Genomic DNA, 16,552 nt, shown 5'->3' with positions numbered 1-16,552 from the left:
GCAGAACTGCATGTAAAGTCTTTGAAAAAAAAAAAAAAAGAAAGAAAGAAAAAAACAAAACAAAACAAACAAGTCAGTTTATGTAGCCACACAACATTTACTCGTGTTCGTTTTAGCATGTTAATATAAACCTTTAAGACAGAAAAAGAAACCAAGAATGATTGGTAAAAAAATAGCTTCGTAAAATTAAACCGCCAAAGATGATGCTCTACCGTTGACGAGTGCAACCTACAGCTCTAATGATTACACAACACAGTGGTTACACTATTCTTCCTCGCTGAAAGGCTACAGAAGCATTAAACTAAATATTTCCTCCAAATATACACAACGGAAGTTGAGCTGAACATATTCCAGAGATGGTTTCTTCATGGTACAACAATCGTAAAGTGTGCAAACTGGACTATTTACATTAAACATTTTACACTAGACCTCTAATGTTAGTTTATGGTAGTGAGTGTAACTTCTGAAATATTACAGACCTCTTCTATTTTACATGGAGCGAGAAAGTGCAAACGGGAATTTCATAATATGTGATCCATGGTTCTGTCTCGCCTATTCAAAACGAATATTACAACATGTAGAAAGGTGAGCACCATCACTGGTATTCGGAGACGTGAACTTTAGAAACTGTGTCCGTTAATTTCATGTGTTCTCCGTATTCCCGTTCCCCAGTCAACAGGACGCAGAGTCCTGTTTTCCACAGTCCAGTCGGAGCTGAAGCTATTGGCCAATAAAAACACTCAACTCAGTTCCCAAAGCGACTTCGTCCACGAGGGCCGCCCCTGCCCCACCCACCCCGATGAAACGGTGGCTCATTTCCAAATCTGTCCGGGCCCCTTTCGGGTGCTTGATCCCGCCAGTGCGGTTCCTCTCCCCTATGACCCATGGGGGGCCTGTGAGGGGTGAAATCGTGTCTTGGAGGGCCATCGTGTCTTGGAGGGCCATTGTGTCTTGGAGGGCCCATCATGGGCATCCGAAATCGGCCCGCAGGAGGTTCACCATACATTGGGTTGGGGCCCCTGGGGGGCATCATTTGATGGGGCATATTTGGAGGGGGATGAATGGGATGAGGCCCATTACTGGGGAAAGGAGGCATGAATGGTGGGCGGAGCCCCACAGGGGGGTGTGGTGGTAGGGGTCCCGGCCTGGGCCCCAGAATCCCCGTGAGATGTGGCGGACTGAGCGCTTGAGCTCCTGTCGGGTCCATGTGACTCTTGGGAAGCTCAGGAGTGTCTTCTGAAGGTTCTTTGGTTGGGCTTTCTGATATTACAAAAGAAAAAAAACACTAGCTTTAGCATATTAATGATCTCAAACATCATTTACACATCTATCAATCTTCCAGTCCAGTTATGTGATTTATTACAGGATATTCATCACTTAATTTTATGGAACATCACTTTATTTTGTTCATCTGGAATTGACTGGATGGTGAAAAGCTGTTTCATATCAGAATATGATTGTGTAATTACATTTTGAAAGAATTTAAAAACCATAATAGTTCCTTTGGAGTAACATGCACTGATGAATCATTTTGAGTCATTAATCATTTACAATACGTCCAGGAACATGTATTAAGAAAGTAAATAAATATTTTGATTTCATGTATATGTATATTGAGTCGCACTTGATCAGCTGTACCTGTGATGGATGGAGGAGGACCTGCAGGGTTCATAGAGGCCACTGGGATGACAGGAGGGAATCCTGTATGTAACAATTCATGATAAGGTGAATTTGTGTTATTATTTCATGCTTGATCTATCTATCAATCTGTGTCTGTCTGTTTTGTACCTGCAGGCATCTGTGGTGGGTTGAATCCCAGATGAGGGAAAGGCGGAGGGGAGGCTCCTGTGATCATGGCTGGAGGTGGTAAACTCATGTTAGGAAGGGGTCCTGGGATGACATTCATTGTGGAAACAGGCTGAACTGAGGGGCTCTGTAAAGCAGAGAGGAAATGGGTGAGGAAGCGCTGTGTGAAAGGACATTTCCAACATTAAAGATTGAGAAATCCTAAAGATCTGTTCATAAGGACATGACATGAGTAGGCAAAGAGTGTTTTGTGTTCTTTATTGCAAACGAAACACAAATAAACACAAACCAGACATGACCTTTACACCTAAACGTTTTGAAATCAAAAGTGAGGATCAATCCGGGAAGAAGTAGCAAATAATAATGTCATAGATGGATGGTAAATCAACTACAGGGTAAAACTATGAATACTACATGTTGAAGGGTGAATTTTCATTTGAAATACTAATTTAAATGTAATTTCCTGCCATCTGGAGTCATACATTCAAAATTAAAGATCTTACATGCACAGGTACTGTACAACATTCAGTTCCCATAAGAAACAATGAAGAGGTTTCTTCTTTCATTACTTTTTTTGAAATACCAGCACGATCCATCACCTGATCCTGGCATCATATACAGTCTGACAATGTCAGCCCCAAAAGAAAGAATAGATGAAAATATTATGGAAGTTGGTATAAAATCCTGTGGAGGTCATCCTTTTTACAAGGTGATTTATTTTCACTAAAGTCACCTCAGTGCAGGATAGTGGGTGATTCTACAACTACAAAAGCATTTACTCTATAGCATTATCACAAATCTAGTCCCACAAAGCCAAACTTTTTACTATCAGCATAAGGTCTGGTCTACTTTGCCACTTGTTCTGGGTCACCCACTTAAGGCTGTGATACACTACATGATTTTTGCCCAGCTATACAAGTCTGGACAAGTCGACAATACTGGCGAAAGTCAGAGCCGGTCTACAGATTTGTGTTGACCGATTTCACAGAAATGATGGACACAGACTCTGTTGTTTAGCTTCAGACTCTGACAGCATTCAGTCAGAAGAGATCAAATATGTTTGATATTTTGAGCGCATTTTAGAACACAGTTTCCATTTGTTATGCCTCTCCTGACAATGAGGAGTTTCTGCTTGAGGAACAACTCGAGAAATCTGTTTGTGTGATTCTCAGTCAGCAAGTGTATGATGCCTAACTTTTTAAAAATTGTTCTGATTTAAAAGTTGTGTTGTGTGTTCCAGCCTTTCAGGCTTCAAAGCACCTGACTGGTTTTTATGTGCAGATTTTTTGTTGTCGTTTTTTTTTTTTTTTTTTGCAAGGGGCATCTGAAATATCATAATAAGAGACTACCAGTACAAAAAAAAACTATTATTATTAAATATAAAGTATTAAAATAAAAAGTATTAACTGCACAGTGACCAAAAACATTGGAGAAATGATCTGAATGTATGCATTAATGCAATAAATTAAATATACGGAGCCCATAAAGGGACATGGTATAGAAAAAAAATATGAGCTGGGAGGAAAAATTATTTGGCAATGCTTTTGCATTCTCTCGCAAATGTTTTGCGTTCCCTTGGGAAACTTTGCATTCACTCACAAAATGTTTGCGTTCACTCAGAAACGAGCGAACGCAAAACATTTGCGAGCGAACGCAAAAGCACTGACTTATTATTTCTCCTCCCATCTCATATTTTTTCCACCACCATGTCCCTGCAGGGGCTCCATATAAATACAGCTACATCACAGACTAAGATAGATAAAGTGTATAGTTCTGCTTATGAATGGCTAGTAAGCATGCTACTTTGTGTGTCAAATGAAAACTTTTTTTGAAAACTCTTTGCTGAAGAACTAAATCACTGGATTCTCCATTGTGTAAGTTGCAAACATGATTTTGTTCTCAGGTGATCTGTTAAAATACTAAAAAACCAAAGGACTTTTCATACTACACTTAACCCCAGGTTATCGTCGTTCTAACCCTTGCTTTTAACCCCGGTTAAAGGAATGTTTCATACTTGTAATTCAGAAGCACTGCTTTTTACCCGGGGTTATGAAAGACCTGCTCTGGAGCTGGATTAGTGATATTTTTCACTGTTAACCCTGCATTATGGTGCCAAACTTGTACAGTGTGAAACAACGTGGTGTTAGATTGTTATGACTAGAGGCACAGCAACCAACAACCAATCAAGTGCCTCATATTCACATGCTTTGGATAGTCGCAGAAACACAAAGTATTATTAAAAAACGAGGGGGAAAATGGCTACAGAAAACACGTGAATCGGAGTGAAGATGATTCATTCTTACCTTTATAGTCCAAAAAGTCCATTCAGTATAAACTTGATATTACAGTCGGCAATGTATAATATGAGTATGCGCAACAGGTTGAGTGTGGAGAAACAGCATGAGAAGAATGACCCAGGGTTCACTACTTCAAGTGTTAAAAGCCCTGAAGTTGCATAAGCCAGCTAATGAGATTAGAGCTGCTGTTTTCTTGTTAGCGTGCAACAAGTTCCATGAATTAAATGGTGATATAGGAACCACCAGGGTGTTTTGCTACTTTTGCTAATTTGACACACAAAGTAGGGGCAGTTGTGGCCTAATGGTTAGAGAGTCGGACTCTCTTATTACCCGAAGGTCGTGGGTTCGAGTCTCAGTACCGGCAGGAAATGTGGGGGAGTGAATGAACAGTGCTCTCTTCCACTCTCATTACCCACAACTGAAGTGCCCTTGAGCAAGACACCTAACCACCAACGCTCCCCGGGTGCTGCAGCAAAAATGGCTGCCCAGTGCTCTGGGTGTGTGTTTGTGTGTGTGTGCACTTGGATGGGTGAAATGCAGAGCACAAATTCAGAGTATGGGACACCATACTTGGCCACATGTCATGTCTTTTTTTTTTGGTCATCTTTTAATCACCTTAACCACTACCTTTTATGCCTAGTATTGTTTTTCCTCATTAATACAACAATTGAGAGTTGCAATTCTTCCCTATACTGCACAGACAGAACAGAAGTAAGCAGAAACTGTTGACTGTGGTCAGAATTTCCCTCCATTCACATGTAGTAAGCACTGAGACACCTATTCCTTGAACTTCACAAAGTTTGACAAATCTAGCAACAATTTTTCCTCAGAAATTGCTCTGCAACAGCCTGCGAACTCAAGACTCGACGATCCAATGGCAATACCTCTGTAAATATTTTGTGTTTTACATTGATAGAAGGAACTTTTTAGATTTTGCTCCAGTAATACTGATATATTAGCTTTTCAGCACTTATCTTTAGATTTCAATATTGCATTGAAGTTTGGACCCAGACACACACACACACAGATGATACCAGATATCCGCTGACCCTATAGAGGCTCTCCATTAGCACAATCCTGACAAACACCTCTGTGCACAAACACTTATAATGAGCATGCAGAATGACAGCAGACTGATGACATCTAGTGGCACATTCACAAGCTAAAGAATAATATATACTGTGGCTTGTATTGGACCAAAAAAAAAAAAAAAAACCTCAATACAAGTAGTTTTGAGTTTGGTGCATTGAACCATAAGACTCCAATATGCAACAGTGGTCTCATTTCTGCAACGAGACATGCTCAAACTGAGACAGAAGTGCTGAGTCTGACATCTAAGTGTTAATCCTGTATAGATGAACCTGTAAATGAATGAATGATTCTGTGTCTCCAGTGAACCTATATGTGGCTAAAGAATCCCATTACTGCAGAGAAAACGCACAGCTGCATTCAGCAATCTATATGATCACCTGATTCATATACAGTTTTACTAGGAAGTTTCTAGCCATGTAACAGATTCTAGTTTCTAGCTAACAATACTTAATAGACCTTCCTTTTGGGAGTTTCATTATGTCATTATGTTTAGTTTTTTATATGTTCTTACTTTAGACTTATTTTCCATGCAGTTAAACAAACAGATTACATTAAAATGGTAAAATATGGTAACATTTTTTTCAGCAAGATTCAATTTGTGAATACGAGTTAATTCATTAACTCATTTATTAATCTAGGTTAAGGTTCATTTATATAAAAATACTACTACATTGTTAATTCATGTCCATTCATAATATATTAGCTAATGTAAATTTATACAACTTGAAAATAGTTAAATATATAGTATGTGTAGAAATGCACATAAACAATGCTGAATAAATAATGTCCAAGTACTGTTTATGGTAAGATCATAATACCTAATGCAATAACTAATGAATTGAGCTTAATTGTGAAGTGTAACAATTTATATATATATATATATATATATATATATAAAGTTATACATTGTAACCACAAGTATTTAGACATTTAAATTGTCTGAAAACCAAGCAAGCAGAATGTGGCACAATACTTTTTTTCGAATTTAAAACACAACAAAATTCCTTTTGGGCTTTGACTCTTTAAAATATAAAAAGATATTTTGTTATCAAAAGGCTGGAATGGAATGGAATACACTTTTGTACAGATTTTTGCCATGATTTACAGCCTGAACGAATCAACACTATTGTCGAAAGTCAGAGCCAGTCTGCAAATATTAGGCAGTCAGAGCTGACATTTCACAGAAAATCATGTAGTGTATTGATGGACACAGACTCTTGATTTTTAGCTTCAAATTTTGATTCCATCCAGATTGAGGTGATCAACCATGTTTGATATTTTGAGCTGATTTTAGAACACACTGTTTTCACTTCACTCTTAAAAATAAGTGTTCCAAAAGGGGTTTTTTCTCAGCAATGCCATAGAAGAACCATTTTTGGTTCTCCAAAGAACCTTTCAGTGAACAGTTCTTAAAGGGTTAGTTCACCCAAAAATTAAAATAATGTAATTTATTACTCACTGATCACATGAACTGTTTTAAATATGTTTTTAGTACCTTTATGGATCTTGAGAGAGGAAATGTCATTGCTGGCTATGCAGGCCTCTCTGCGCCATCAGATTAAATCAAATATCTTAATTTGTGTTCCGAAGATGAATGAAGGCTTTATGGGTGTAGAACGACATGAGGGCGGGTAATAAATGACATTATTTTCATTTTTGGGTGAACCCTTTAAAAGAACCTTTTCTACTACGAAGAACTATTTGTGGAATGGAACGGTTCCATGAATGTTAAAGATTCTTCATGGAACCATTGATGCCAATAAAGAACCTTTATTTTAAGAGTGTTGTCATGCATCTCCTAGCAATGAGGCATGTTTCTGCATTAGTTTGTTGTGTTTGGAAGAAGTCTGGTATTCGTTTAGTCTATGATGTTCATTTTTAATCTGTAACCATTTACAGGGTGGTCAAGAGTATGATGTCTAGTGTTTTAAAATCTGTTCAGATTTTAAAAGTTGTGTAGCGTATACCAGCATTAACAATGACATTCAGACATTTGTGTGGCTTAAAGGTGCAGTAAGTGATTTCTGAGAAACACTATTGAAAGTGGATCGGACCGAGCAGCACAACACACTTGTAGCCAATCAGCATTATCTTTTTATTTTTCGCGAAACATTATTTTGCTTCGCTTCAGCTATGATAGAGAGACATCCACTCTTGCATTGTGTGTTTGTGCAAGAGTTTGTGCATGCGTCCACTCATGATGGGGGAGAGTGAGCCAATCAGCAGTAGGGGGCGTGTCCACTCATGATGGGGAAGGAGAGTGAGCCAATCAGCAGAAGGGGGCGTGTCCACTCATGATGGAGGAGGAGAGAGAGAGTGAGCAGGAGGGAGATTTGAAAAAAGACTGTAGAAAGAGAGATGGCTGAGAGACATTATAAAAGAAAAGCTCAGAGGAATGTCACTGGAAAAAGAAGGGTTATGATCAGGCAAGAGCTTTAAGACCCGCTTAAAAATTAGAAAAGCTTTCCAGCGCTGGAGAGGACGAAGCGGGAAGGCCTCAAAACAGACGGTGAGGTTGAGTTGTTTCTGTTCCATATGTGAACAACAACAAACAGCTTAACAAAGATATGCTGTTGTTGTAATTTTAGCTCCAGTAAACAGAAGAGTTTAAGTGTCATTGTTTGTCTGGAGCTGCCGCCAACTAACAACCAACTCTTTGTTGTATATACTCTTGTGTCCTGTATGTTCATTTTTTGTTCTTCTTTGTTATTTGTTCATCCATCATCTTTTTATTTTTCATGAAACATTATTTTGCTTCACTTCAGCTATGATAGAGAGACATCCACTCTTGCATTGTGTGTTTGTGCATTTTGGAGGCGGAGCACAGGGAGGGGTTCTTAGAAATCACTTACTGCACCTTTAAGTATCCAAATACTTTTTGATGCAATTGTTTTAAAGAAAGTCGACTGCTGCTCCACTTGGGGAACACTGAATAACAAAAGAAAAAAAAAAAAAAAAAAATTGTATGTTTGGCATCCATGTCCCTGCTCACTTATCAGACAGGACAAAAGTTTTATACACACTACTAAAGTTAAAAAAAAAAAAAAAAAAAAAAAAAAAAAAGCATTATTTTACAGGACTTTAAGACCGATACAGGTTATAGTAATTCATGCACAAGACCCTGTCAGTGTTTCTCAGGAGAGTCATCCTTCACAGCACTTACAGTACCGCACAGACAGCGTTCCTGATGCTGGCTTGAGATCTCAGTAACTCTCCAGGTCCTGGATCAGACCTTCTTGAGACTGAACCTTCAACCTTTGAGTCAGTAGACTGGATCATGAACCACCAGGCTGTGTTTACGTCCACGGTACTAAAAAATAAAATGTCCTGATTGCACTGTACAATAGCCAGCAATTTAGAATTTTGGAAATTTATGTCTAAGTTGCTTTTGAGTGAACTTTAATTGTTTCAATTAGCCCTTGCTAAGGTATTGGTGAATAGGAGAAATTAATAACTAATTTATTAAACTAATATGCCTTTAAAAGACAAATGGTGGACCTTTGTCGTATAGCGTTTTCAGCTTATTGTATGCATACCTCATATTTTATATAAACAATGATATTAGTTTTAAATAGTAAATAAATAATATTTAATAAGCAGAAGTTATGCAAAAATTCAAGGAATTTGGCAATGTGGTCTAAAAAGAACAGCACACATCTATAGTCGATGTGCTAAAACGACAGAAGCAAAAAGCTGTCAAATAAAGGTATGATGCTGGAACTGAGAAAAAAGCAATTACTTCAATTTTAAGATATTCTTCTACAAGACTCATGCATAGCAGCGCAGTATGTGAACAGGTGATGTTCTCTTAAAGTGGCCCTATTATGCTTTTTGAATATTACCTTTCATGCAGTGTGTAATATAGCTGCTTGTGAATGTAAAAGGTCTGCAAAGTTTCAAAGATCAAAGTGCACAACCAATAAAGTTGTTTCCTACAAGAAAGAATCGATTCTGAACTGCTGAAAGGAGTAATTCCAGTTTCACTTCCTGTTACATGCCTATGCAAGAAAGTCACAAATTTATGCCAGCCTATGGTCTTCATTGGCATCCTGTGAATGTTTACTTTGACCCTCAAACACTAGTTGTAGCTGAGACTGAAAAAGTTTGGTTTGTGTTGACAACATGTCAAGAAGATGCTGTTTTCTGCACTGTGAATCCACTTTGATGCACTTCAAAAGGATGAGACTCAAGCTGGAACTGATACGGTAAAACCGACACCATTGTTACTGTTCATATCACTGAGCATCAAGTGCTGAGGAAGATCAGATATGAAAATAGCTGTTTCATTTCTGACGCGCACTGTAAGTGGTCAACCAATGACAACAGACTGGGTCATCTGACCAATTAGAGCAGAGTAGGCTCTCAGAAAGCAGGGGTTTAGAGAAACGAACCGTTTTCACTCTTTGAGAAATGAGATGATGTGCAATGTATATTATGAGAAAATTAAAGGGTTAATTCACCCAAAAATGAAAATTCTGTCATTAATTACTCTCGTGTCGTTCCACATCCGTAAGACCTTCGTTCATCTTCAGAACACAAATTAAGATATTTTTGATGAAATGCAAGAGCGCTCTGACTCGTCCATAGACAGCAATATAATCAACACTTCTATAACTACACTACAAGGTCCAGAAAGGTAGTAAAGACATTGTTAAAATAGTCAACGTGACTGCAGTGGTTCAACCTTAATTTTATGAAGCGACAAGAATACTTCTTGTGCACAAAAAAAAAAAAAAAAAAAAAGACTTAATTCAACAATTTTTTCCTCTTCCCTGTCAGTCTGTTACGCAGCTGGCGCAGTGAACGTTGAAAGTGGTGGTTACATTGCTGTCTATGGACAAGTCATAACTCTCAGATTTCATCAAAAATATCTTAATTTGTGTTCTGAAGATGAACGAAGGCCTTACAGGTGTGGAACGACATGAAGGTGAGTAATTAATGACAGAATTTTTATTTTTGGGTGAACTAACCCTTTAACGTGTTTTTTTGACATTTGATGGATGTAAACCTATTGTAGGAGACCTCCAAAACAAAATTAGGAACCTTTAAAATAGCATAATAAGTGCACTTTAAGTCACTCACTGGTGTGAAAGCAGTGAAATGTCTTGACTAAAAGTCTGTGAACCTGATTTTCTGTAGGCTGGTTTAAAAAATGGGCTGAGTTAGGGTGTGTTCACACTTGTAGTTTTTTGATTCGCTTGGTTCGTTTGGTCCAGACCCCCAAAAAATTAGTGCCAGTCCACTTAGCATTCACATCAACATTTTTAACACCGAACCTAATGACGTATATATCCTTTTATGATGTATATTTCGGGACGGAACTTACCGAACATCCAAAATAATACTGTGTGCTGGGCTAAATGCACTCATTGCATGTGCTTAGCCCCCATAAAATACCACATGATGGTATTTTGTACAGCTGAGATAATGTGAAGAGCTTAAAAAAAATGTGTAAAGGAGTCAAAACAGTGGCAGGAATTCCTTCGTCACACACACAATGAAGATCTGCTGCGAGAAGACGAGGTTCTGTAGCCTGTACTGAACTGTGTTGGGCAACATCGTGACTAAAAACAGGTATGCTTGAGCATTCTTTCCTATGTAGGGTCGCATCTTGTGACATCATGTCCTGTTTTTGGTTTGTTTACATATCTTTGGTTTGTGCTGCATTCATATTTCATTCTAACTGCACCAGAGTTCGTTTTCAGTGGTCTCCATCTTTTCAGCGGTCTCGGTCCACTTGGGTCCCACCAGGGTTCGGATGGCACCTTCACTTATTCAAATGAAGCGTACTAACAGAGCAATCGCACCAGGGTTCGGTTTAATAGAACCAAACCTGACAAGTGTGAACACACCTTCAGACTCATGAACACTGGATTCAGCACCGAGCTGAGCAAGGTATCAATGTGCATTAAGTAAAAAAAAAAAAAAAAATTCTATTAATCTGCTAAAACATAAGTCCCTGGTTTCACAGACAAGGCTTAAGCCTAGTCCCAGACTTAAACACATGTTTGAGCTGTTTTAACTGAAAGCAACTTGCACTGACAATATATAAGTGCCATTGTTTTGTCTTAAGATGCACACCAGTAATGTTTTTCTAAGGCACATTTATAAAAGCTACTTAAATGTCCTAACTGAACAAAGACATAATCCTGGCTTAATCTAAACCCTTTCTGTGAAACCAGGCCAAGAAATAAGAGAGAAATATTCAAATTTTTACGAGCGTTTTTTAAACGAATATGTCTTATGACTGCAAAAAAAAATAAATAAAAAAAATAATGTAATTTTAACTGCAAATATTGTAAAAATGCTACAGGGGGAAATAACCTGTTAACAGGTTAACAGCAAGTTGCCTGTGGAAAAACTGTAAAAGATCTAACTGAAAATTTCATGTAATTTTACAGTAAAATACTGAAAAGTTTTTAGAATTAAAAAAAAAGTCAACTTACAGACCTTATGTAGCCCTGCGCTCGTTGTGTTCTGTCTTCCGGTTTGTATTTCCACAGCATGAAGGTAAGATCTTACGGATTTATGAATTAAATGCTCATTTTAAAATCTTCCCGGTCTACTGACATTTGTTATGACATCTCCTTTAAACATTACAATGCTCATGATAACTTCCTTTAATTCTACAATGAGTAAATCCATATCACCAAATATACAGAGCTACCGCAAAAACGGAAGCTCAAACGCAAAATTCTAAAGATGGCTGTGCGCTTGTTTTTGTGGTGCATAAGGTTTATAATTTACAGTGAAAACTGTAAACTGACATTCCCAGAACGTCATTCCCATTCCCAGTGTGAAACTTCACATTTGAAGGTATTTTGTTTAAATAATTATTATTGTTTCTTAGTAGTTTTTGTCGGTTATGTACATTTGGGTTTTTTGTTACTACTGTTGTCTAATGAATGTTTATTGAGTCATGTGCGTTACAATTATGGTGTTTTGTGTTTGTGAGAATGACTCTGTGCACCTTCTGTATACGCTTCAGCTTGTGGAAAAGATATTTGATGAACTTCGATTATTTTACTACCTGCATTATTATGATGGTTGTCAGTATGCGTTAAAGGTACAAAACAGATTTTAATAGCAGTGTGCCTTGTTGGATTTTTTTGTTACTTGTTCTGTAAATATGTTTACATTTTTACTGTATTGTTTTTTTTATAGAATTAATTCTGGCAACCACAGCTGCCAAGTTTTTTTGTTGTTGTTAAAACAGGATTTTTTTTTTTTTTTGCAGTGATCAAATGGTTGACTACAGGACCATATGCTAACATTGAGCTCTGTCCTCAATAGGGATCACTGACAGTGTAACATCAAACAGGAAAACAGCCCTTCAACATGTGGAGACATCAGGGCAGATGAACTGATGTTTTTAACAGTCATTTAGCAAATATGAGGAACTAATGAACCATAGCAGGAGTGATAAAGATTGTCAATGCTGTTTCTTCCAGAGCAGAAAAAAGATATTTACATTTGAAATGGCAAGTTTTAGATTAAAATATTTAACAGTGGACTTCAGCTATTAAAAGTGACTTTAATCATACAAAAAAATACAGTAAACAGACTAAATTAAATGAGTGTTTGTTCTTTTAATCTGTGTCATGCTGCTGATTACCACAGAGGCATTTTGACTCATCCCTCAGTTTACAAAAACAAGGAAAAACCATGTTTACAGTAAAACACATGTACCCTGATGTTGTCCTGTCCCACAGATTTCCATTTAGAGCGTAACTGTAAACAATTTTTTTTGTTTCCATAAAGTGAGAGGACAAGTAAAACAGATGATGTAAGTGACACGTGGTAATCAACACAAATTCAGATTATAAATAATCTGGGTGAGTTACGTTTGGTTAGATTTTATTTATTTATTTATTTTTATCTAATGCAATGAAATTTTTAAGTGGTACTAAAGTGTCTAAATCCTTTTTTGGGCCACTGTAAAAAAAAAATATATATATTATATATATATATATATATGCATAGATAAAATCAGAACAGAATGAATCTGCTGTCAAATTAGATGTGATAAGGGCATAAAAAAAAAAGTTTATTAGTATTAAATATTTAAATCACATGCCTTGATTTAAAAAAAAAATCAAATTCTGACCTCTTTAAGTGTATATAGTGAAAATTAAAAAATAAACATGCATAAATTGCATAAGAACAGAATGAATCTGCAGTCAAATTACATAAATGTGTTAAGAAATTAAAAAAAAAAGTTAGTATTAAACATTTAATTGGATGCATTTTAAGAAATGTTGCTTTGCATGCCTTACCTATGGTAAAATTAGTGTACTGACTTCTTTATTGAACCCAAACTATATAACTATAAGTATATTTGCAGGATGCATACTGCGCAAATTTTCTATATGAAGATAATACCTGCTAAATGAAGTCAGCATGCACTATACAACCAAACCAGCTGCACGGACAACTGTATTACGTATCACGTCAACTGTGAACCACCATCTCTTTCTTGAATCCTAATTTTATTAGGCTACCAAAGACAAGATATTTTAACATAATATAACATGTGAGGTTTATATTGCTTGCTTCACATACTTAAAAAAAAAAGGCAAAAATGTAGGCAGTACAAATATGTTGCCCAGTATGCAGTTCTGCTAGAATCCTATTCCGAACATCGTCTAGACTTACATCATGCTTCTAAGTCGACACTTGCTGATTTTGAATTTGTCAGATAATCAAAGTTAAGACTACATTTTTTAATAGCTTGGCGCAAAAGATGTTTTCTGTCATTTTACAGAAATCACACTCTAAAAAATGCTGGGTTGTTTCAACCCATGTTTGGGTCAAATATACAAACCCTACCGTTGGTTTGCATGTCAAAATAATCAGCACAAAATCATATTTTGTGTAGGGAGTATGAAAAGCGCAACAAAATGGCCATTAAGCGTGGCCTAAAATCAGCGGTTGAACCAAAGTAAAAGACAATTTCACCTTACCAAATCTCTGGTTCCTTCGAGGAAAGAGAGCAGACGGTCCAGAATATCCTGGTTGCTCGACCAAAATTATTCCAGCCGATTCCGATCAATCACCATTTGGTGATGCTGTATCATGAAAGACTCTGTCCACAGGTACAAGGCCATCACTGCAGTAGATCAGCAGAAATAAGGCCTCATCTCTCCGATCTACATTTGTTATTGCTGCTGTCATGACAACGAGGTGTACGCATTTCATACACAGATTTGAATCGGACTGGCTGAACAATGAAAACGTTATTTAAAACTCTGCAATGCATGGATTGCACTGCAATGTTCAAAAGTGAAAAAATCCAACCATTTCGCTAAACTGAATTAGAGCAACTGTGAAACTTCATTCAACCTGGCATGAAGCCATTACCTTTCCGTGTGTATGTGGCTGAGTGAAGTTCAGGGCCCTGGAATCAGCTACCAACTACTGTACTGGAATCAATGACCTTTTACCTTCCCAGCACTGGAGTTCTTCATAGAACCGCAAAGCAGAAGGAGATCCAAAATCCAGCACCTCCACTGAGAGTCCACTGGAGAATATTGATGATTTCATTCCATTCAAACACAGAACTCTCAAAACCTATTCACCGACGCGTAATTTCATATGCACCGTCATTAGTTTGAACAGAGCTCTTCTGGACTGTTTGATGAATATGAACATTAGATTATGTGAAGAATTTTTGATATGTTTGCCTTATTTAACAACTGATTCAAATCACCAAAAGCTCCATGAACTGATGTTAGATAAGACAGACATACAAACTGTGAGCTGCTGTTGGACTAGAAATAAGAGCCACCGGTTAATACGATTGTTTAACGAAGCTTGAACAAAGGTTTATTTTTACTAACCAAGCTGTTTTTAAACTATAGCTTAACATCTGTAGAAAATGTGCATTTAATATCATCTGCTTAACTTCTTAGAAAACCACACACCAGACTGAGGTTCCCAGTGAAAAACCATTGGGTAACTTTACCACTGTTGGGCAGCAGCATTCCTACAAGTATCAAAGCTATTAGTTAAACTGTTTCTCAGTAGCATGGTAGTAGTGTACCAATCTGAGATTATGTAACTTTTCAATACTGAAGGCCTCTTGACAATTAAAGGGTTAGTTCACCAAAAAAAAAGATAATTATCCCATGATTTACTCACCCTCAAGCCATCCTAGGTGTATATGACTTTCTTCTTTCAGCCAAACACAATCGGAGTTATATTTAAAAAATATCCTGGCTCTTCCCAGCTTTATAATGGGAGTGAACAGTAACCGCGATTATGAAGCCCAAAAAAGCACCTCCATCCATCATTAAAAAGTAATCCATATGGCTCCAGGGGGTTAATAAAGGCCTTCTGAAGCAAAGCGATGGGTTTGTGTAAGAAAAATATCTATATTTATAACTTTATAGACTAGAATCACTTAACCCTTTAAGTCACGACACTACAGGCAAAACCATTGTTTTTTTCTTTAACTATTTTGCTTTCATAATGTCTTCTTTCAGACTAGTGGAAAGAAAACATCCAAACTAAACATTTAAGTGTTTATTTATTAGTGTCTGTAGATTTTAATTACAATACACATCTTTAAAGGCCGCTTCCTCAAAATTAGTTTTTCCCTCCTGCACCAAGCCAGAAATCTCCACTTCAGCAGCACATACTTTACAGTTTTTTTCCTATCTCTATTCTGAAGATTTTACAGTCCCAGAATGTCATTGGCCTGATTAACAGAACATTGTATTCACTGTAGACATGATAGCCCTATTATGTCATATGAACTTATTTCTTCTCTGTAACTCCAAATGTCATGGCAAGATTTGGATTTTGAATTCAAGTTTATAAGTTTTCAAAAGAAATCCATTGACTTCATGTTGAGTTTATTCTTGTTTAGTTGAGTCTAATCAGGACTAGCAAAATCAATTTGTGAACTAATAATTCTTGTAGGTCCGTTCAATGAATCAGTCAAACCAGTCAGTATCAGTTAGGTTGTGAATCACTGAATCTGTCAATCAACTCGCTCACTCACTGACTGACTGAACTGGTCAGAGTGATTCAGGGGTTAAAAGGATAGCTCACCCAAAAAAGAAAATTGTCATCATTTACTCACCCTCAAGTTGTTCCAAACCTGTATGAATTTCTTTGTTCTGCTGTACACAAAGAAAGATATTTGGAAGAATGTTTGTAACCAATCAGATCTCGCCCCCCATTGACTACCAAAGTAGGAAAATAAATACTATGGCAGTCAACGGGGGGGGCGAGATCTGTTTGGTTACAAACATTCTTCCAAATATCTTCCTATGTGTACAGCAGAACAAAGACTTTTATACAGGTTTGGAACAACTTGAGGGTGAGTAAATGATGACAATTTTCATTTTTGG

General features: G+C 37.1%; 1 protein-coding gene across 1 annotated transcript in view; it reads right to left on the bottom strand.

Moving 5' to 3' along the window:
* Positions 1 to 73: 73 nt before the first annotated feature.
* Positions 74 to 16,552, bottom strand: part of scaf4b (SR-related CTD-associated factor 4b) — a 32,168-nt gene continuing 15,689 nt past the window's right edge. The window contains exons 17-19 of the mRNA XM_051863342.1: positions 1,789 to 1,933; positions 1,639 to 1,701; positions 74 to 1,260 (exon numbers count right to left, since the gene is read on the bottom strand). Of these exons, the coding sequence (XP_051719302.1) occupies positions 746 to 1,260; positions 1,639 to 1,701; positions 1,789 to 1,933 (723 nt within the window). The 3' untranslated portion in view covers positions 74 to 745. The remainder of the gene's footprint in view (positions 1,261 to 1,638; positions 1,702 to 1,788; positions 1,934 to 16,552) is intronic.

This window comes from Ctenopharyngodon idella, chromosome 15 (genome assembly GCF_019924925.1).
Source record: "Ctenopharyngodon idella isolate HZGC_01 chromosome 15, HZGC01, whole genome shotgun sequence".
In the NCBI taxonomy this organism is placed as follows: Eukaryota; Metazoa; Chordata; class Actinopteri; order Cypriniformes; family Xenocyprididae; genus Ctenopharyngodon; species Ctenopharyngodon idella.
The sequence above is the reverse complement of the archived record's forward strand: the minus strand, read 5'-3'. Positions and strand labels throughout refer to the sequence as shown.